General features: G+C 37.4%; 1 protein-coding gene across 3 annotated transcripts in view; it reads right to left on the reverse strand.

The window, feature by feature from the left end:
- Positions 1-24453, reverse strand: part of SCIN (scinderin) — a 105754-nt gene that overhangs the window by 52800 nt on the left and 28501 nt on the right. For all 3 annotated transcript variants that reach the window (XM_082472700.1, XM_082472699.1, XM_082472701.1), the window contains exons 2-4: positions 21863-22017; positions 17028-17189; positions 1954-2103 (exon numbers count right to left, since the gene is read on the reverse strand). In XM_082472700.1, coding sequence (XP_082328826.1) covers positions 1954-2103; positions 17028-17189; positions 21863-21964 — 414 coding nt within the window. In that variant the 5' untranslated portion in view covers positions 21965-22017. The remainder of the gene's footprint in view (positions 1-1953; positions 2104-17027; positions 17190-21862; positions 22018-24453) is intronic.

A 24453-nucleotide genomic window follows, 5' to 3' on the forward strand; every position in this document is an offset into this window, starting at 1 on the left:
ATATCTTATTTATAGATTTTTGCTCCCAAATATGAGAATTAGATGACTTAAATGGTGATCACATCTGCAGAACACAGGTCTTTAAAAAATATTAAAAGATCAAGAATGTGCTCTAAATAGTTTCAAGGTCTAATGTATTAGTAATGTTAGTCTGACTATTGAAAACTCAGGTTTCAATAGTCATCCCTTATTTTATTTTTTCAGATGGCCTTTTTTTTTCTAATTATAAAAGGAATACACATCCATTACAATAAATTTTGAAAACACAAAGACAAATGAAGAAGAAAATAACAAGAAGCCATATCCCCAGAGTCAAAGCCATATATTGGTAGTGTTGGTAATATTTCAGCGTATTTCTTTCCAGATATAAATGTATATATGAATATATAGCTACATAATGTAAACTTACATATTAAGATAATATTGTACCTAAAATTTTATAGCCTGCCTTTTCTCTTAGCATTGTACCGTGATCATCTTCCCATTGAATTAAAATTATTTCTAAAACATCATTAATGTGAAAGTCTGTGTTTGGTGGTTATTAAAGTAATAAAGTTTAAAGACATTATAATCAATAAAATGATCTCATTATATAATTTTCGATTGCTGGATTATGTAGGCTAGCATCGGATCAGGTAACTCTAATGCATTAAATTGCTCTAAATAAAAAATATTAAAAACATATGTTTACAGGATTGTCTTTAGAAAAATTTAAGTGCCCAATGGCTAAAATCATTGGGGGAAAATGCATAATATCCCAGGAAATTAGAGAAGGGAAAACTCAAAGAGATACCTCCTGCTACTATTACATGTGGGAAGATTCAAAAAGGTACTACAGGGCTTCCCTGGTGGCCCAGTGGTTGAGAATCTGCCTACCAATGCAGGGGACACGGGTTCGAGCCCTGGTCTGGGAGGATCCCACATGCCGCGGAGCAACTAGGCCCGTGAGCCACAATTACTGAGCCTGCGCATCTGGAGCCTTGCTCCACAACAAGAGAGGCCTTGATAGTGAGAGGCCCGCGCACCGCGATGAAGAGTGGCCCCCACTTGCCGCAACTAGAGAAAGCCCTCGCACAGAAACGAAGACCCAACACAGCCAAAAATAAATAAATAATTAATTTTAAAAACTTTAAAAAAAAAAAAAGGTACTACAACAGGAAATCCTGACAGTGCTCTGTAAAGTCATGAAGGAACACAGTGCTTGGGCAAGGAAGCAGCAATTGGTACAAACATTTAGTGCCTGGCTCATGTAGGAATTCAATAAATATTTGTTGCATGAATAAATGGGAATCAATTTACCAACATGTATCTAGACACCTGAATATGATTATACCCTTTGACTGATAATCTTACTTAAGGGAATGTATACCATATATACACTTGGTCACAACTAAATGTCCAGGACTTGTACATTGATTAAGTAAATGACAGAGGTATAAAGAGCCATACAGACAATTCATACTGATTTAACAACTATACTAAAATTATGTGTCTTGCCTATACTGTAATTCTTAGTTTAAAATGACTGAAATATTTAAAATATTGGTGTATTTAATCTCTTGGTATAAGATTTTATTTCATTCTTTTAATGAAATAATTGTTAATTTTAAAATTGAAGAAAATCACTGTGTTAAAAAAAATTTGAGAAGCCCAAATGAAAAAACTATTATGTTTCTTCAAAATATTTTCTATAGTCGATCTCAAAGGTCTTTTCCACCTATTTGTCCTTGAATATCACAGAAGACAGGCACAAGACTTCCTTTGATAGTCATCCCAATGGTGGGAGAAAACAGTCGTGATGTTCTATTTTCCTAGTACCATGACTTAGAAAACTGATATCTCCTCTTACCTAACCTTAGCCTAAGTATTAGAGAAGTTGTTAAATCTAACACACACACTAACACACACAAAACTTAGAGTGGCAAGCTTTTAAAAACCAACACAACTCAATACCGTTATAAGCTCTGATGGTTCATGCCCTTCTTCCACCACAATTAGTTGAGATCTTCCTTTCCTTTCATTGTCCCGAATGCCAGTGGCAACCTGGCTGGCCTTCAGACGCTCATATTTGTTGCAAGAGGATCCACACCACTGGTAAATTTCCTAAAAGAAAAAGACAGATCTTTTGACTCCAGGAGTATGTGGAGGATATTCAGCCCTGGTGTAATACACACTGTGATTAATTAGGAGAAAAACAAAAAGGTCTAAACAATTAAATTAAATTGATCTATTGTTGAGGTATATATAATCTTATATATTTAATTTATACCTCATTCTGCATCCTGTTGCTTTCAGTTAGCATTATAAAGTAAGCATTTTTAAACATGGAAAATATAAATATATACCTCAGCATTCTCTGTGTATATAATCCACTAAATACAATTTATAAAAGTAAATTTATATAAATTATTTAAATTTAGAATAATAAATCTAACATATTTCAGATAATCAAGAATCTGTTATAGTAGGAATATGCTCTTGATGATCATAAAACATGACCTATCTCTTTTGTAAAGCAATTTAGCAATTCTTATCAAGAATCATAAAAAGAGTTAGAACTTTGACCCAGTAATATCACTATCTGGAATTTACTTTAATAAATTATTCATAAAGAGAAAACAACACATGTACAAGGGTTTTCACTGATGTGATTATATTAGTGAGGCATTGGAAACACATTAAATGTTCAACAATAGGATTACAGTTATATAAATTATGATATATAGAAAAAATACTTAAACATCAAAATTATACTTTAACAGAAATTTAGAAAAATAGAAACAGCAGTTTGATATATTGTAAATTATATACATTAGTTGCCACTTAGATTAAAATATATATTTTAGACTTAGGTACAGTGTTCAGAAAGTATACAGTAACAAATGTAAGATAACAATAAAATGTCATTTTCTCCATTAAATGTGGTTTAACAAAAGAAAGAAAGAAATTTAATAGTACCCAGGCCTGGTAGGATGTGGGAGTGGGTATTATCACACACTATTTGGGTGGTAGATACTGACACAGGCTTTATTTGAGGGCACTTTGGTGTCGTACCAAAAAATTATATATGCTTTTAAAATCAGGAAATTCCATTTCTAGGAATCTATTTTATTAGATTCTAGAACTATTCAAACTACTAGAATCTAGAACTATTCAAACATGGGATGCAAAAACAAAGAAACAAACAAAACAAACACAAATGCCCATCAATAGGGAGATGGCCATATAAATGTCATTATGTGGATACTACAGACTATTCTTCAGTGGTTAGAAATTGAGGGCAATGTTTAAACACCGATGTTAAAAATATTCAGGTATAGCATAAAATAAAGTCACAGAATAATATAGCTCCATTAAAGTACAAAAACAAAAATATAAGCTCTGTTTCTGCCTTTGCAGAAAAAAATTTTTAAAGATACACAGTATCTTTAATACATGGGAAGGGGCATGTATTTGCAGAAAGAAAGCCTTCAGTGTTTGCTGTATCTAAATCAGTGTTTTTTCCTTTTCTTTTTTAAATGTCATGCACATTTATTAGCTGCCTATTAGGAGCTAGATGTTGGGAATAAAGAGATGAATGAGCAAAAACTAGCAAGGAGAGACTGACATGTAGACAACTCATGCTAATAATATGTTTGCACTACACTTAGTTTTCAAAACGTTTCCACACATACTTCCTCTAGTCAATCCGGAGAGAGGGTTGCTTTGTGGTTAAGTACAATATAAAGGAGACAGACTTCAGCAGCCACTTTCTATGTGACTTTGTTTGCAATTTTTAAAAGAGGAAATAAATTAATAACAGCAAATAAAAGGGCACCCCAAAATTCAGAGAGACAGGCTCTTTTCTCTAATCACAAGACATTTCCAGTCCAGAGTCATTTCTCCATTCAAAAATAGTTCACTGATTACCTGAAATTGGGTAGGATCCCTCTCCCTGGGGCACAACCTGAAAGCACACAGGCCGGCGACAGTCTCTCTGTCTCCTTAAACCAGCCCCCCACTCCCATGATCCTGCTTCGCCTCTTCCACACTCCTCTTCAAGAATAAAATATAAGTCTTAGGAATTCAAGCCTTTATAAGAAGTAAAAAAAAAAGAGACTGTGCTTTGCAATTCCTTTCATTTTAGAATCTAACTTAGTTATTCAACATTGTTAAGGGGTGTTTCTTTTCCATTTTTCAGAGGATTGCGTGCCGCTATTGTTTCCGCTCTAACCTCTTTTCTATACCTGGGCATCTGAACATGAGACTCACATTTGAATACCAGGCCCAGATGAACAGTTACAAAGAGTGAAAATAAATGGTTCCCAACGATCAGCCAACGCCTAATCACTGAGCATTAAAGTCAGGTGGTGGAGTAAGATGGTGATTTTTTTTTTTTTTTTTTTTTAATGGATACCTGAGCCTACCCTTAGGGACTCTCAGGTGTGTTCTGGGCAGCCGCGTTTATTGAATGCTCCCCAGATGATTCTAAGCATTAAACCAAGGCTGAGAACCTCTGCTGGTTCCCGGGGGGCACATTGCACCAGGCAGGTGTTACAGGGAATCTGTAATTTCTAATTACCCAATGCAGCCAAGCAGGCTACTCTGCCAGTACACTTAGGCTCTTAGCTTAGGTTCCTTTTCTACCTTATTCCATGATATTTTGCAAATGATTCTTTTCTTAGTAGACCTGAGAAAGCAAACTTCCAATTTTTACATAACAGTGAAATATAGGAAGTGGATCAGAAGTTAGCTCTCTAGATATCTCAGGCTTGTAAAGAACTTTCATTATTTATTTGCTCTGTATTTTTATATTCATCTAATAGATGTTTATATTCTCCCTACCTTAGCTGTATAAATGGCCTCTCATCTTCTTCAAAGAGATTATATAAAATCATACTAAATTTTTTTTTAACATCTTTATTGGGGTATAATTGCTTTACAATGGTGTGTTAGTTTCTGCTTTATAACAAAGTGAATCAGCTATACATCTACATATATCCCCATATCCCCTCCCTCTTGAGCCTCCCTCCCACCCTCTCTATCCCACCCAACTAGGTGGTCACAAAGCACTGAGCTGATCTCCCTGTGCTATGCAGCTGCTTCCCACTAGCTATCTATTTTGCAATTGATAGTGTATATACGTCCTTGCCACTCTCTCACTTCATCCCAGCTTACCCTTCCCCCTCCCCATGTCCTCAAGTTCATTCTGTATGTCTGCGTCTCTATTCCTGTCCTGCTCCTAGGTTCTTCAGAACCTTTTCTTTTCTCTTTTAGATGCCATATATATGTGTTAGCATACGGTATTTGTTTTTCTCTTTCTGACTTACTTCACTCTGTATGACAGATGCTAGGTCCATCCACCTCACTACAAATAACTCAATTTCCTTTCTTTTCATGGCTGACTAATATCCCATTGCACATATGTGCCACATCTTCTTTATCCATTCATCTGTCGATGGACACTTAGGTTGCTTCCATGTCCTGGCTATTGTAAATAGAGCTGCAATGAACATTGTGGTACATGACTCTTTTTGAATTATGGTTTTCTCAGGGTATATGCCCAGTAGTGGGATTGCTGGGTCATATGGTAGTTCTAGTTTTAGTTTTTTAAGGAACCTCCATACTGTTCTCCATAGTGGCTGTATCAATTTGCAATCCCACCAACAGTGCAAGAGGGTTCCTTTTCCTACACACCCTCTCCAGCATTTATTGTTTGTAGATTTTTTGATGATGGCCATTCTGACTGGTGTGAGGTGATACCTCATTGTAGTTTTGATTTGCATTTCTCTAATGATTAGTGAAAATCACACTAAATTTTATTAGTATCTGTAAAGCATTAAGGAAGCCTGGTAAAATGTGTTTAAAAAGCATTATAGCTAATGATAATTTTCTAAATGTAATTATTATTTAACATAGAATTTTACAATAGTCTTTGGATCCCAAAATATTTTCCATGATATCACTTTGGGTTGGGAGTTTTTATGTGCAGTATCAATTCACAGATAAATTTAATTGTAGAAAATATTCCTCACCATTGCTTAGAGACCAGTTTCAACCTTTAAAATAGCAAAAACATATCTAGGAAATACTCATAAAAATAATAAAACTTTTAGGGGCTTCCCTGGTGGCGCAGTGGTTAAGAGTCTGCCTGCCAATGAAGGAGACACGGGTTCGAGCCCTGGTCCGGGAGGATCCCACGTGCCGCGGAGCAACTAAGCCCATGTGCCACGACTACTGAGCCCGCGTGCCGCAACTGCTGAGGCCCGTGAGCCTAGAGCCCGTGCTCCGCAACAAGAGAAGTCACCACAATAAGCACGCGCACCACAACGAAGAGTAGTCCACGCTCTCCACAACTAGAGAAGGCCCGCATGCACCAACGAAGACCCAATGCAGCCAAAAATAAATAACTTATTTAAAAAAAAATAATAATAATAAAACTTTTAATAGTGAAGTTTACCTTTTAACTCAAAGATGACTAAATCACTAAAGAAAGTGTTACCAAAAAAAATTTCTTACTGAGCATGAAAATGAATGTTTTGTGTTATGCTTACTCTTTCATTATTTTCACCTTATTTTGTGCTATTTCTATAAGTGACATATTATCTTATTTACTAGACTTAATTTTCAGTGGTTAACTCAGACAAGAAATGCAATAAAATGTGGACTTTAATTTTAAATTGCTAAAAGCCAGAACTGTTTAAAAACTTAATTAAAAAACCCTTTTCAGACTCTACAGAGTGAAGTGAGTCAGAAAGAAAAAAACAAATACAGTATGCTAACACATATATATGGAATCTAAGGAAAAAAAAAAAAGGTCATGAAGAACCTAGTGGCAAGACGGGAATAAAGACACAGACCTACTAGAGAATGGACTTGAGGACCTGGGGAGGGGGAGGGGTAAGATGTGACAGGGTGAGAGAGTGGCATGGACATATATACACTACCAAATGTAAAATAGATAGCTAGTGGGAAGCAGCCGCATAGCACAGGGAGATCAGCTCGGTACTTTGTGACCACCTAGAGGGGTGGGATAGGGAGGGTGGGAGGGAGGCTCAAGAGGGAGGGGATATGGGGATATATGTAGATGTATAGCTGATTCACTTTGTTATAAAGCAGAAACTAACACACCATTGTAAAGCAATTATACTCCAATAAAGATGTTTAAAAAAAAAACCCTTTTCATTCAATGTTAATTAATTTTTTATACAAATATAGTTTGTTCAATAATGGTAGCAGTACATTAAAACATGTTTTAAATTTTAAACAGAATTTGAGCAATTCATTAAATTTGAGGAATTTCCATTCCACTACGTGTAGATGATGTGTTTAAGACATCTTATTTTAACACAGCTGTACAGTGCTGAGATGAATGTGTGTAGTACTATTAATAAACTGTGTTAGCCCAACACCTACTCTATTCAGAGGTAGTTGGTTAAGACTATTCACCACTCTGTGCACAAGGAAACTTTGTACTCAATCGGCCCCATGTTTGAAAAACTCTCCTATAATGTAACTTAACCTTTTTTTTAGAGGGCATGAGCTGAAAAAAAGAAATTCTGCAGAGAGCTAAAAAATGTCTGAATTGATATGATAGGTTGATATGTATTATTACAACCAGAAAAAGTTTTCATTATAATTTAAATTGTTTTATTTGTAATACTTTAATGGGATTTAGATGAAAAACCTTTTGTAAATCTTATTTAAGTGTACTAGACACTGAAAATTGTAGAGCAAACATGGTTTCAGAGGCAACTATTTTACCTTCTAAGATCCTAAGGGATTTAACAACTCAACACTAAATGTTATATTTGGGGAGGGAGGGAAGGATATAAAAACTCCCTGTAAATATGGAAATATCCATTCAATTTAGAATGAAGTCCACTTAAATTTTGGCTGAAATTTGATGACGTACATGTTGCCCACGAACAACCTCTAGTAGAAGTTTGTGAAACTATAATTAACTCAATGTACAAACTATTAAAGGAAAACAAAATCACACTGGATAGTTCAAAAAGGAAAAAAATAAGGGAGTAAAGAGAAACTGTTACTGGCAATTAGTTCGGACCACCAGTAACAAGAAATAAAAGCAAGTGAGTGATATTCATAGAAACAACCACACTGGGGGCAGACCTAGAGGTTTCTAAAATTTCCTTTCAACTACATGGTCAGAGTTAACAAGTCAAACAACAAAGTGCAGCCAAACCTCATTTGGGGACAGGAAATAAGAGCAGAAATAAAACAATGGTCAGTGATGCCCTTGAAGGGAGGCAAGGTTAAAGGAGACCCCCAAACAGCCATGTGATGGTGACTCATAACATGGGCAAAGAATTCAGATGGAATTGCTACTCTTTTGTCCTTTTCTAAGTTTTTTATTCTAAATACATCCAAAAGTTTATAAAACGGGCGGGGGCAGATTTCTTCCTCTCCCTTGCTTCTATTGGCTTTATTTTTCCTGTGTTTAGTTTTCCCTTAGATCTAGTTAACCAAATATAGAAGTTCATTCAGATACCCCTCTAGGCTGGAGAGTCTCCAAGAACTGCTTAACAGCCACTATGCAGAACAGTATGGAAGTTCCTTAAAAAACTAAAAATAGAACTACCATATGACCCAGCAGTCCCACTACTGGGCATATACCCTGAGAAAACCATAATTCAAAAAGAGTCATGTACCACAATGTTCATTGCAGCTCTATTTACAATAGCCAGGACATGGAAGCAACCTAAGTGTCCATCGACAGATGAATGGATAAAGAAGATGTGGCACATATATACAATGGAACATTACTCAGCCATAAAAGGAAAGGAAATTGAGTTATTTGTAGTGAGGTGGATGGACCTAGCATCTGTCATACAGAGTGAAGTAAGTCAGAAAGAGAAAAACAAATACCGTATGCTAACACATATATATGGCATCTAAAAAAAAAAAAAGGTTCTGAAGAACCTAGGGGCAGGACAGGAATAAAGACGCAGATGTAGAGAATGAACTTGAGGACATGGGAAGGGGGAAGGGTAAGCTGGGACCAAGTGAGAGAGTGGTATTGACATATATACACTACCAATTGTAAAATAGATAGCTAGTGGGAAGCAGCTGCATAGCACAGGGAGATCAGCTCAGTGCTTTGTGACCACCTAGAGGGGTGGGATAGGGAGGATGGGAGGGAGATGCAAGAGGGAGGAGATATGGGGATGTATGTATATGCATAGCTGACTCACTTTGTTATAAAGCAGAAACTAACACAACATTGTAAAGCAATTATACTCCAATAACGGGGTGTGTGTATATGTATGGCTGATTTGCTTTGTTGTAGGGCGGAGGCTAGCACACCACTGTGGAGCAATTGTACTCCAATAAAGATGTTAAAAAAAAAAAGATGTTAAAAAAAATGATAATGTCTTCTGCAATACTTCTAGGACCTATCTTTTTCTTTTTAACTTTAAAACATGACTTTTTTTACCTTTTGATAAACAAATGTTTATTTATATTCTATTTTGTTGTTGTTTAAAGCCAAGCCAACTCAATATCCTTCAATGACATGTATACGTGTTCTAAAAAACATCTCTGACTGAAGGATGTAAGTTGGATGCAGAGAATGTGGATGGTCACTGAAGGCAGGGTGACCAGAAAGGAAGGAGTTATATGTGAGGTAGGACAAAGCAGTGGTGATGGAGAAGAGGAGAAGAATACAGGGATTTATAAGGTTAAAGCCTACAGGGTCGGTCAACAATGCCTTTGGATGGGTACTAGAGGACCGGGAATGGGGGAAATGACTTGGACAATTCTAGCTTGGCTGCGGCAGTGATGCCACTTACTGGGAAAAGGTGACAGCTTTTGGAGCATTCTTTTTGTAGCAAGAGAAGGTGAAATTGCGTTCTCTGTACTAGTCAAAGTATTTGGCAAATCATATATATTTATTTATCAAAAATAATTTCTTCCAGCCACAGAAGTAGGTGACTCAACTATTTTTAACTGACTTATTGGTTCTTTGAACATATGATTGTGAATTTCCCAGCACCATTAGACATTTCCCGTATTGAAATGGGGACATTCACTGTACAACATAATAATCTGGGGGTGGAGCTTAAAAAGAACCTACACCAGGACTTCCCTGGTGGTCCAGTGGTTAAGACTCCACACTTCCAATGCAGGGGGCATGGGTTCAATACCTGGTTGGGGAACTAAGATCCTACATGCCTCGCAGCCTGGTCAAAAAAAAAAAAAATACCCTACACCAAAGGCCCGTCCTAAAACCTTAAAATCAGAATCTTCAGGAGTCAAATCACAGGCATCAGTATTTTTAAAACCTCTTCTAAATGATGACAGTGTGAAACCATGATTGAGAATTAAAATATAACTCCTAATACCTTGACAGCCGTCTTTCCTAGGGCCCTCATCCATTCTCCAGTTACAGCCTGTGTGTAGCTCCATTCCAGCACTTCTCACATTCTACCTGGTCATATTCTTGACTTGTGTATGTGTTTGTGTCTCTCACCACTTCATGGCACCTGGAGGCCAAAGGCTATCTGGTTTTCATCTTTACACTCCAAGCACCCAGCATACACTAAGCACACACTAAATGCCATTCATCCATACTTTTATTGCAGGGTAAATTTCAGAGATTTAAAATTAGGTTTATCTTTCCCATTATCTTTTTTTGTGGCCTGAAGGCTCTCCCCAGTAAATCTAGTGGGATGCATTACTTTGGAGTCAGGACAAATTTATCCAGAACACAGAAGATATTGCTCAGCTTTCAGTTTTAAAATAAGCCTTCTTAAGTCATAGTAGAGGCAAAAGTCTGAAAGCCAACATAGTTTTAACTTAAAAGAACCTTGATTTTCCTAGAGTTAAGTGTTCTGCAGGGGAGGAGTGAGGACGTGGTCTAGAAAGTTGGTTTTGCATATCGAGAGCCACAGTCTTGGCCTCAGGGGCCAGAGTGTATTGCAGAAACCACGGAGAAGGCAACAGTGTGAAATGGTGTAAGACTAGTTTGTCTGGTCCAAGAAAAGTAGGTGATTACAAGGGAACCAGGAAACTTGATCAGGTGCAATCAGTTTTTGAGAAGAGCTCGGTAAATGTCTACTCCTACTTATCTGTCATACGTTCATCCATGATCCCCAGCATTAGAGCAGAAACAACTCTGGGCAGTGTCCAGGCAGTTGGACCAATGGGTACTGGTAACCATTTGGATACACTGTCCCCACAACTCCAGTGTGGCATGGGAAAAACTAAGTAGAGTTCCTGAGGGCAGATGCAGTAGTGGCTGATAGAACCAGAAAGGGTCTTGCAGTGGATATGTGGGCATCTCAGAAGACCAAAGTGAGGCCATGAATATTTTCCAGCAAGTGTCTTAGGACAGAGGCCAAAGCCCAGAGCTCAAGATTCAATGAAATGGTGATGCCTCAATTAAGCTTAGAGAGGAGGGAGGCTGAAGACTGCAAACCAGACTCATGCTTCCATTCTCAACCCTGTCCCCTATCCCAGGCAATAATATTACATATGCATCCTCTGGGATGGGGAAGGGGGTGGGTGGGATAATCTGATTTTCTTTAATGACAAACATAATTCACCTTAATAAGGCAAGACACTTTTAACCTACCTGTGGAAATAGAAGGTTGACAATAAAGCAAGGTTGAGTTATAGATTGAAAAAAAAATTGCATCTCTATACACATGACTGCATTTGAGACTGTGTGGCTTTAAGTTGGACAGACAGACATTTGTTGAAATGTTTGTTGAGTGACTATAAGCTCTGGGCTATAGACTAGGAACAAAGAGAGTGAGTGAGGCTAATAAATGTATGGTCAGGCAGTGTGGAAAGTGCTGAGAGGCAAGTCTCCGCATGGTGATAGGAAAGTTAAGAGCGTGCCCAACTCTACAAGGTGTGACATGGGACAGGGCAAGGGAGAGAGGGGGATTAGTGAACACATTATAAAGAAGGCACATCTGAGTTGAATTTGAGGGTGAGATGATATTGGATGCTTGGCAGAGAAAGGTGAGTAGAAGAGGAGAGTATTCTAAGCAAGGGAAACCTGCAAAAAAGCAAAAGCATGGTGACTTGAGGGAAAGTGTAAGGCACAGGGTCCTGAGACAGTATTGTGATGATGAAGAGGACGGGAAGCATTCAAGGGACACTTAGAAGGAAAAACAGACTGAATGTGATTGATCTCATGTGCAGCACTTGGGAGAAGTTGTCAGGATGTCTCCTGGATCTGGGGTTTGAGGGCCTGAGTGAGCAGTGGTTCTATTCACAAGAAAAGGACAATAAGAGGAGGAATCATTTTGGAACGAGAGGGTGAAACTGATGAGTTCTGTTTTTAGATTTATCGAGTCTGAGGTTCTCATGATACACACAAGATGAAATATCTCGGAGGCAATCTGAAATACTGACAGAGAGCTCACGCAAGAGGTCTGAGCTGGACCATAATGCTGAGATTTACTAGGGGGTGAGCAGTTGAAGCTCTGGGGAAGGATGAGTTTGCTCAGGAAGAATGTATAAAGAAAAGACAATGATCAAAAGTAGAATCCTTAAAAAAGCAACAACTTGTGGCAGTGGGAAGACCATGTGAAGAATGAGAAAGAGTGGCTTGAAAGGGAGGAGAAACAGGAAGCCAGGGAAGAAGTGAGACTGAAGGAAAAAGGAATAATCAAGTGTCAACTGAGCACAGGGGCAAGTGGGAAATGATCAGCGTCCACTGGATTTAGCAGAAGGCACTGATGCTCATAGGAAGAACAGTTTCAAAGAAATAGTGGTAGTGAAAGTCAGAAGACGTGGGTTGAAGGCCAACTGGTCAATGAGGAAGTGTAGGCTGCTTTTTCAAAGCAGCATGACTGACTATGAGAGAGGGCGAGATAGATTACAAATAGCAAAGGCAGTAGGTCAATGTTGCATAACTGACCAAACAAGTTAACAAGGAAACAGAACATGCAGAACACCACGATTAAAAACTCACCACAGGTTCCTACTCCTGTGAAACCTAATTCTCCACTAGTGGCTGGCTCTGACATGTATTTCTAAAAGAGTTAACTCCAGATACCAACCTCTAAGAATATGGGCTTTTTTCATTATCATTCACTTTCTGGGGTTACTGATGCTTTGCTGCAATATTGAGATGTAATTTTATTAATTTCTACAAATTCCTCATATCTTTAAAAATAGTGGGAAAGTAATGATTTATAAATTCACCAACATTAAAATATATATTTCAAAAGCATTTTCCAACAATTCAGTAAATTCCAATTTGCTGAAGTCTAGCCACATCCCATATTATTTTCTGAAAATACACGAAATACAAGACAACTTATCCAAATCATCCTCCAAAATGTTGATGTTGTAATTAAATGAATAATTTTACAATCTCATGCTTTAGGTTGAAAAGGTTATGCTGTCATGTCTAGAGAATATTTACTGTGGTCTAAAATCCTATCACAGTAAATGTTTCTAAGGTATATGGCACATCACCTTAATACTAGTGATTGTTTATCAAAAAAGGCTCACTTCCCTCAAACACAATCAAGATATGGGATTTAGGTTATATCCATAACCTTAGCATTGGCCAGCTGGCTTTAGTTTGGTGACAGCTCTAGATGTTCAACCTATCTTTTTCATACCTGGGTAATAAAACAAGATTGAAGAGATGGCATTGGCTTCCCTTTGTGCCCACTAAAGCAGAAAGTGGTCATGAAATAATTAACTAGTAACTGTTATAAAAATACTATGATAGAGAAATTTTTGATTCCCTTCTTCTTGGTTTACTGTGACACACCCTAAAAATAAAGTCCCCAAGGTAACTGCAAGATCTTATCACCTTTTAGAAACTTTTGGCGACATAACAACTGGTTAAAGGTTAATAACACAAACACAGATCATGTGGGTATTTGTTCTAAAGTACTTAGGAATCCAGGGCTTGATTCTTACTAGGATATCCCTGTGAGGTGTGGGAAAGTTCCACAACATAAGAGAAAATCAGCTTCAAGTATCTCTGCAACAAAATCATTCCAAATGTCTCTAACCAACCATGAGAGCAGGAGGTAACTTGAAATTCATTAAAGAAAATTAACTACATAAAATAAAGAAAATTTACTATTAAACAGGTGAATGTCCTCGAATCTTATTATAGAGACTCTGTCCCTATTACATGAGGCTGGATTTGTGGGGACTACTTCTATGCGCAGATACTACCTATGGGAAGAGAGCATATGTTACTAGAGCTAGAATTGGTCTATCACAGCATTCAACTATCTAGCCCACTGTGGAAACTCAATACTTGTTCAACAAAATAATAAATAATTTCATTAATAATACTACTTTCAGTAGATTCTAAGCTGTGTTAGACATAATCAATTCTGAATTCAGCAGATTCTGAAACTATTGCAAGACACTCTGTTATAGAGCCACATCATCTTCTATACTACCAAGTTCACTTAGTGGAATGAAAAGGATGTGACAGGAACAGAAAAACCCAGGTCCTATCCCAGATCACCACTCAACCTGCATTAACACAAGTGACTTGCTCACACCTTCTAAGGCGTTTCTTCCTCTTGTGAAACTGGGATGGTAACTGCCATTTCCAGATATGACTGTGTGTCAGATGGGACTGAATCAGAGTCAGCTAAGGTCAGTAGTGTCATTAGAAACCACAGTTAAGATGAAAAAAAAAGAAGGAAAAAGAAATAAGGAAGTTAAGTCTCCAAGAGGTTAATGACTTGCTCAAGATCAAAGAGCAGAGAGTTGGAAAGCTCAATTGGACATTATTCATGACAAAGAGATTATTGCATTTGTAGAGCAATTACATTACACATAAAATACTTTTTTAGAAAAGAAACATTTTCAAGTAATGGCAGTGATGAATTACATTATCAGTGGGAAGTAGATAGGGGCCTCAAAGCTCATCTAATCAAATACCCGACTTTTATAGATGAGAACCTGAGATTACACTAAACTCGGATGAAAACTGAGGTCCACTTTCTCCATGAACAATACCACCTTATATGTAAAAATACTTTATAAATTATAAAGGGATAAAGGGCTATAAAATGTAAGTAGTTGAGGGAGACAATTATTGTGCATTGGCTTTGAGAGATTCTGAGTGCTGTTTTTGGAACTGCATAGCCTAATATACCTGATCATCTATTTGTATAAGTTGTGGTTTTGGTTGCAGAGGAATGGAGGGAGAGACTAGTATCTGTTTTCTGCCTACCTGAAGGTTAGGACTGAAGCCTGGTTAGGGGAACAGGTTAGCATCTAAGGTTGAAAAGGATATTTCCATGAAATTCACTGTGAGATACAGGGCAAGAGTACTGCCATTTTGGGTGCAGATGTCTAAGTGTGACACTGGGAATTGTACTTTGGGCATTAATATCATAATTTCAACTGTGCACCCAGCTGGTATAATCCAAGACAGTCGAATTATACATTAGCAGTAATAAAACTAGAGGTGTATCCTAACTTAGAGAACCCAAAGAAGTTTATAATTTGTGTCATTTTCCAAACTATTTATAACCTTAGCATATTTAATCTCTATGCTGTTGCCAGATTAATATTGCTCAAACCGAACTTTGTGTAGCTGCATTTTTAAAATCCTCAGTGTCCCCTCTCTATATATATGAAATAAACTTTTTTGGCCTCTGTCTGATGCTCTGCCCCAAAATACTGCCCAAGGAGAGGCAGTAAAGCAAAAGGCTTAGGTGGGAATCAGACATATGTAGGGTCTAATCCTGGCTTCATTATTTACTGGCTGTGCCACCTTGAGCAAGTTCTATAGACAGTCCAAGCCTCATGCTAACTGAAGCAATAAGTCCCTGAACATTGCTTGACCTAGAAATGTTATGGATGATGATTGGAATGCTGATGTATGTGGTGTGATGAGAATTATGATCCCTAGAAGAAAAAGGACAACATAAACATGCTCTGTGCTTCTTGCCTTCTTTGCCGTTGCACATGGGTTTTCAGTGGCAGGGAATACTTTTTTAGGTTTTTAAAACCTTACAAAGTTTTAAAGACACAACTCAAATCCTACCTACTAGAGTCTAGCACAAGACCTTGCAATAATACTTCTTTGTCATGATAATAATGATAAGTATTCCTGACATTAAAGAGGCCTCTTTTCCTGGAAGAAAAGTCAGATGTTGCCCATCCGACTAAGATGATACTTGACATTTGTACTTGTGCCTTTTCTTCTAATAATTCTGAGAAAATTAAAAAGTGTGAAATAGGGACTTCCCTGGTGGCGCAGTGGATAAGAATCCACCTGCCAATGCAGGGGACATGGGTTCCATCCCTGGTCGGGGAACAAAGATCCCACATGCTGCAGGGCAACTAAGCCTGTGCGCCACAACTACTGAGCCTGCGCTCTAGAGCCCGAGTGCCACAACTACTGAAGCCCGTGCACCTAGAGCCCATGCTCCGCAACAAGAGAAGCCACCTCAATGAGAAGCCCGCACACCGCAACGAAGAGTAGCCCTGGCTGGCTGCAACTAGAGAAAGCCTGTGCGCAGCAACGAAGACCCAACACAGCCAAAAATAAATAAAATAAAATCTTTTTTAAAAAAAAGTGTGAAATAGTATTATGTGTGTGGATGTAAGGGATATACTAATATTTGTTAAAATATTTTCCCAAAACTCTTCAGACAGGCGGTTTAGACTCATCCTACGTCCATTTTAAATTCTAGAATCTTTGCTTCCTGGGGGAATCAATTTCCCCCTCAAGCAATGTTTTCCCACACACACTTAGGGACAAAAATAATTAGAGGAAGCTCTGTTCAAGGAGAAGGGGAAATATATTAAAATTTTCAATTTCTGTTCTATGGTAGGAAGAACTAAATCACTACTCCATTCTAAACCTATCAAAGAAAATAAAAACTTTGAAGTCCTGCTCTATGTGTCATTTAAATACTTGCCAATTAGTCATATGATATAATTGCACCTCACATAAGCATGACCTTTTACTAAGTGTGTAGAAAAAGTGATTATCTTCCATGACACATACATCTGATTTGATCTGAAGACAATTTACTTTCCTCTAGACAGCTCCATGTGTGTATAAAACTTACAGTGCCAAGGTCAATGATGAAGCAGTCACCCTTGTTGAAACTGTCCCAGCTTAGAGGAACTTCTGTGGCCCTGACCACTCTCCGACCTTTCACATGCAGGAGCCTCTGGGCAGTCAAGTCATTTGTGAGAACATGATTGAATCCAGACGCCACACCTCCAGCCTGATCAGTGGAAGGAAGATAGAAGACAAACAAACAGAAAAGGATGAGGCTTCGAACTAGACACAGCAGCTTAGAAAACCACAGGCGTTGATGCCAAGCTGCTTGGTAGGCCAAGATAAAATACCCACTTAAGTGCGTGTGAAAAATTAAATATGCAGAAGAGAATTTCCTGGCAAATCAACAGGTTTTTGTTTTGTTTTGTTTTAGGCTCTTTATCCTTCCTATTTTAACCATTCAATTTAATACTGCAAATATTTACTGAAAACCTTCCATGTATAAAACCTGCTACATAAACTGAAAAGAGCTGTAGCTCTTGTCCTCTGGGAACTAACGATTCTCAAACCATTGAGTGAGAAGGCAGACAAGGATTTCAGGAAAAATGGTGACAGGAGGTTAACGGAGAGGCAGAGGTCAGAAGTACAGACGAGGAGAGCCTAGAGGACCAGGCAGCCCAAAACTCCCATGGCCACAGCCTCAGGTCAGAGAAGGGAGCTGAGTGCTGGCCAGGTATGGGCTGCTCCTAATTTTGGTCCTTGTTTTTTAGCATTAATAAATCACCTGTTGGGGCTTCCCTGGCGGCGCAGTGGTTGAGAATCTGCCTGCCAATGCAGGGGATACGGGTTCGAGCCCTGGTCTGGGAAGATCCCACATGCCGTGGAGCAACTAGGCCCGTGAGCCACAACTACTGAGCCTGCGCGTCTGGAGCCTGTGCTTGTAACAAGAGAGGCCGCGATAGTGAGAGGCCCGCGCACCACGTTGAAGAGTGGCCCCCGCTCGCCACAACTAGAGAAAGCTCTCGCACAGAAACGAAGACCCAACACAGCCAAAAATAAAAAATACATTAATTAATAAAAAAAAAATCACCTGTCTTATTTATTTAGGTAAAAAGAGTTTACAAAATATGCCAGGCTTAAGTATTTATACTCTAAATCTGGTTGCGCATCCCCAACCAAAACAAAATGAAAATCAAAGTACAACCACACTGAATTAAGAAATGCTGAAGAAAAACAGATTAGCTGTATCAAGCACATCTTCTTGAATCATTTGAAATCAGCTTTTCCCTTTTTCATTCTTTTCCCGAATTAAGTGTTAAGGACAATAATCTTTATTTACTTCCATAATTAACTATGAGGTAACGTGCAGAATAAAGATGCAGTGTAAATAAAACTGTTACTTATTGATCAAAAGCCTCCCTGATAATATGGTAAGAAAATTAGCAGTATAAGAAGCCTATAAAATAATCCAACTTTCAAATTTATTACATCAACATTATACAGTAAATCCAAAGAAAGAAGTGAAGGTTCATATGTAATCAATAGCACATTCTTTAAATTTCCATTGACTTTAGACTTCTCCCCTTCTCCAAAAGGCCCTCATGAATAAAAAGGTTTTGTTAGTATATGCTAAATGTTGACTTCCAGACAATTACAACTGCAAGCTTTTACAAATATATAATAATTTCCCACTTCATAATTTTAAAAAGATTGTCATATTTCTTGACTGCACAAAGTATTATACAATAAAAATAAATTCAAGTTTTTCACCGATATATTACTATGCTTGGCCGCCTTAATTTTTTTAAATAAGAGGTACACTGCAATCTGATAAAAAATAGCATAAGAACACTGTGTTCTGTAAAAAAGTTATAAAATATAGAGTTGACTTAGACTGAGAATACATATATAACATTTAGGATAATTTCATATGGTGAACTATCAGAGTATATATAGTCTGTGAACATTTAATGGTATTTTAAAAATTAATTTTGTCTCTGATATTTGATGCCAAAAATGCACAAAAGAAAAACTTTTGTTTCATATATGTCTGTATCAGACAGTAATTCTTCTATGAATACTGTTTGAATGTACCCTGGAAACTCCCAGCCTCTTTCTACCTATTCCACAGAATGAAAGCGAGATGGATGATCCCCTAAATCAAGGGCACCATAAATACAGTTTTACTGGCTGACAGATGTCTGATTGTTGCTATTTACAATCATGATTGGGGCTGGGTCTTGTTCAGCTTGGGAAAGGTGCTTAGCCAGAGATCTAATATAAGGAAGTAGTAGTAATTATTTATTTATTTATTTATTTATTTATTTTATTATTTATTTTTGGCCACACTGGGTCTTCATTGCTGCGCGCAGTCTTTCTCTAGTTGCGGCGAGCGGGGGCTGCTCTTCATTGTGGTGCGCGGGCTTCTCTTGTTGCGGAGCACGGGCTCTAGGTGCACGGCTTCAGTAGTTATGGCTCACGGGGTCGGTAGTTGTGGCTCGCGGGCTCTAGAGCTCAGGCTCAGTAGTTGTGGCGCACGGGCTTAGTTGCTCCGTGGCATGTGGGATCTTCCCAGACCACGGCTTGAACCCCTGTCCCCTGCATTGGCAGGCAGATTCCTAACCACTGCACCACCAGGGAAGCCCAGTAGTAAGTAATTAGTCCTCTGTAACCCCTCCCCAACTCCCTCACAGAGGAAAAAAAAAAAACTCAAGTCGATTAAATGACATGGGAAGATGATCTTAATGTTTCTTAGCTGCATCTTTATCTTATATATAGCAACTAAATGTGGTTATTGCTGACTTGGGAATGGTAGACTTGGCCAAGTTTTACACATTTCAAACAGACACAATATCCTTTCCATAGAGTATTCTTAAATAAAAAATGCATCTGGGCATTTGAACGATTTACTTATGTTGAGAGCATCATAGCATCATGGTTACCAGCTTAGGCACTGAAGTCAGACAATCACCCAGTCACACAGCAGCTGTGAGAGCTTGGCAACTTACATAGTCTCTCTAAGTTTCCATTTACTTATCTTAATAGGATGATAATGATAGAAACTGCACCACAGAGCTGTTTTTCAGATTAAATGCGATAATACATGCGAAGTGCTTAGTATATTCCTAGAAGCATGAAATTAAGTGTAACGTAATAATCTTTGCTGTTCTGGGTAGTAAATGAGCTCTGCTTCCACGTTTCCTATCACATATTGTTGCAACTACACACGTTGTCATCTGCTCAATGTCACTAGTGATAAGACAGTAAAATGATTTTTTTTGCTGATAAATTTGACCTCCATTTGCAAACATCCTCTTTCTAAAAACTGCTGATTTGTGGTGGTTTTAATGTTGATAATTAGGAGATAATTATCCAGTAATTGTAAAATTACTTTTATCATGTCCACTTTTAAGTATGTAACCAGAAGTTTGATTTCAGAAGTCCCGCTAATAGGCAGAAGGATTAATAATAGCATAAAATCCGAATGATGGCATATGTACTATAACATACGTATTTTTATTATTTAATTTAATCCTTAATCCTTACAACACCTACACAAGAAAGCTGTTGTTACACCCATTGCACATTTGAGGAAACTGAACACAGAAAGCTTATGTAATTGCCCTGAGGCAAACAAGCCATATGTGGCAGAAATGGGTTCATAACCAGGATGATGGCACAGTACATGCTTCTAGTAACTACAAGCCCCAGCTTATTCAGAATCTTGGGTTCATTGACATACGAGATGTTTCAGGATCATTTCACATAAAATAACTCGTGAATTAAATAAAATAAGAGGTAATAGTTTCATATTTAATAGTTTCTAGCTTAGAGTAAAAAAATGATTTCAAGAGAGAGAAGAGAACTTTTAAGTGTTTTGTCCTGATCCCAATGGCATCACAAAATATTCAACTAAGGCTCTGATCAGGAAAAAGAAGAAATAAACTCAGGCATCATAGTAGGCAAATTTAGTATATATTCAGAATTCTAGTTTAGTTCTGAGGTTTTAGGTCTTCACTGGGCTAATATGGTAGACGGGTGGGGTGGTACGGTCTGCAGAACACCTGTTGGAAACGTTTGATTTTGAGAAAGATTGTTGCTGGAGTGTTTGTCTAGAGAAGGTGTTCCTCACACTTTAACTGAACACTCTTGGAGGCAGGGGGGATAGTGAAGGATGGCCAGTCTGCAAGCGCCACTGACAGAATTCCAGGAAAAGCTATCCTTTGCTGAAGGTCGCCTTAAAGGCACAGACTATTTAATTATTTGGGATTTTGTTTGTTTGTTTCAGAAGTAAAGCCATTTGATGATTATTGTTTCAGGCCAAAACACATAAATTCTATGTGTGTGTATGGGGGGGCATATGCCAGTGTATGCGTAGGAGTTTGTGAGACTCAACCACTCATATGTTCAACTCAGTGGTTTCATTTGTATCATTTCCAAGATCAAACTACACTATTTGGGAAATGCGTGTATAGTTCTTTGTATTAACTGAAGTTATAGTTGTTATAAACACTGTACTAATATATTCCAGAACAGCTGAAATTCCCAAGTTGTGGATTATTTGCAGCAAATTAAGTGATTCTTTCGAATAGCAAAAATGAAAACTATTAATGCCCAAGTTGCCCATATTTACTTAGCATCATTAAAAATTAACCTATCAAACGAAATTAAGTCAGAATATTTCACACATTATACCATATAGTCCACAAACATTTATCAAGCATCTATAATGGGTCTCGAGAGTACTGGGGATATATCAGTGAACAAAACAGATTAAAACAAAAACAAAACAAAACAAAAAACCCTGCCCTCAATGAACTTTCATTCTATGAAGATATGAGGCATGGATGGATAGGAAAAGAAAAGGGGGTCATAAAACAGTTTGAGAGAGCTGCTCACCTTGTATTTCAGACCTCCTTTGAAGTAGCCAACAAAATCCATAGACTCATAGCCTTGAAGTTCTCTATTCTGCACAGGCTTGCCACCCAAATAGTCATCCATCTGAACAGTAAAGATGGCAGCTGCTGTGCTTTCATCCTGAGTACACTCCTTTCCTGAAACGGCCAATGACAGCACCTCATTTATCAAGCAAGAAACAGGATTAAGGCAGAATTTCTGATAAGAAAACACTCAGAAATTTTCTTTGAATTATATGCCAATACAATAAATTTATGCATAAATTGTTCATCTTCAACAGAACAATCAGCAGAAATGGTATAATATAAAATACTATTTTAATAACTAAAAGAATTGTTTTGTTCCCACTTTCCAATTCTTTTTTTTTTTTAATTTTAAAAGAAACGCCACTGTCAGACTATGTTCAGGAAGATATAATAATATATTCCAGTAGGATTCACATTCATTTGGTATAGTCAATGATAAGGCTATGAAAACATTTTTCAATTGTTTTAGCCTTTCTCAGAATTAATCTCCAGGCTTCCAAAATGTCAATATGTTAATATTTGTAAGGAATACAAACATCATGGGCCAGAGCTAAACAACACTTTGAGAATGGGAAAATGGATGTAACTTGACTTTACCACTGTTTTTGAGTCCAATTGTCCCCACTTCACTATCTTATTGGCATAACATAATATTCTCGGAAGGAAAAGGGAGGGTAAAGGAACCAGAATGCTAACATCTTTTGAATGTTAATGTACGCAGCATTACCCCGGGAATTTAACACACAACACACAGTTAATTTTCATAATTCTAATGCAGATCCCATCCAGGCAACCTCACTGAGGTCCAAACACCAATTCTTAAACCCAGTGTCTTCGACGTACACAAAGATCAGAGCCAGGATAGCCCTGATGGGACCTCAAAATTTATAAAAGACATTTAAAAACTTCCACTACTTAAGCTGTGTGAAAATCATTAATGATTCTAGAAATAATAATAATAGCTAACATTTATACCTTTATAGCACCCTTGTTATGGGCCAGGCAGTACGCTAGTGTTTTACACGGATAATCTGATTTAATCTTCAAGTGACCCAATGTAGCAGAAACCATTCTCTACCATGTTACAGCAGAGGACGTGGAGGCTTAGAGAGACCAAGTAATTTCTCTGAGGTCATAATGTTGACCTTTGATAGAACATGACCCAGAGGCAGGTGTCTGTGACTCTGAAGCACAGGCTCTTAGAAATTACAATACTAGTAGATATATTTTATACTCAGACTCTCATTACCAGTAAAATTTTGAGGTGATTGGGGAATGTTATTTTCCTCCATGGATAATTGATGCATAAATGTTCAGAAGCTGTAACAATACTATAGTTCAACTGGAACCCCAATTAAGAGTATTCACTAAAGTTGGAGAAAGGAAGTCAGTCAGGTATATTAAATAAAGAATTGGATTTATTTACAACTCCTCTCACTCTCAGAGGGGACCTGTGTAGTAAGTGTCTTCTCAGAAAAAAAATTTAGTAGCTAGAAGAGTATCTGACATGATATCAATTTTGTGAACTTGTGGTCAAAGAAAATTATTTAACACATAAAAAACACATGCAATTTTGCAGTCTGAAAGGGCCTAGTGTCATTCTTCTGTCCACTTTCCCATCCATAAATTAGATTACTAATAAGGGCATAGATGTAGATTTGTACAGAGAGGCTTTAAGAAGGACACTTAAATCAAGGTTAATATGAAAGGTGTTGAGGATGATGTATTTGATATAAATATTCTTACTTGAGTACAAGTTGAAACCCTAATCTCTTTAGGTAGGTGAAAATGGGCAGGCATGCGACTAATGAATGAACTAGAAGTAAGTTAGTTAAATTATGCTATCATTTGTTGATGCTTATGCACTGTGCAAGGCCAGGGAATGTCAGTATGAATAAACCAGAGTCTTCTAAAGAGGTTGAAAGGTCTTAATGAAGCCAATACTAGCTTTTGAAAATGAAAACTAAAATCAAATTCAGTTATATTACGATGAAATTCTAATAAGTGTTCAAAAACTTACAAATGTTCTGAATGAGTTATGCTTATGACTTCATTTATTTTCCCTATGCAAATTTTCCCAATGCCTTCCATGTTATGTTGTTTTGTGTTATGTTATTTTATACTATGTTATGTTATATTATATTTGTAAATATGCTGTAAACTTCCTAAAATTGTTTTGGGGATGTGATTTTATATATAAAACATAAATAAAAAGAGAAGTTTAATGACTAAGTTAACTGAACAACCATTCATGATAAAAAAAACTCTCACCATGTTAGGAACACAGGGGAAAATCCTCAACTTGATAAACAGCATCTTCAAAACACATACAACTAACATAAATTCTTAATGATCAAAGACTGAATCCTTTCTCCCAAAGATGGGGAACAAGGCAAGTACTCCTACTCAACATAACACAGGAAGTTTTAACGACTGCAAAAAGGTAGGAAAAAGAAATAAAAAACATACAGATTGGAAAGGAAGAAAAAAATGTGTCTATTTAGAGATGACAGGATGGCCTACATAGAAAATTCTATGGGATCTACC

The sequence above is a fragment of the Balaenoptera physalus genome (assembly GCF_965194825.1).
Source record: "Balaenoptera physalus genome assembly, chromosome: 8".
In the NCBI taxonomy this organism is placed as follows: Eukaryota; Metazoa; Chordata; class Mammalia; order Artiodactyla; family Balaenopteridae; genus Balaenoptera; species Balaenoptera physalus.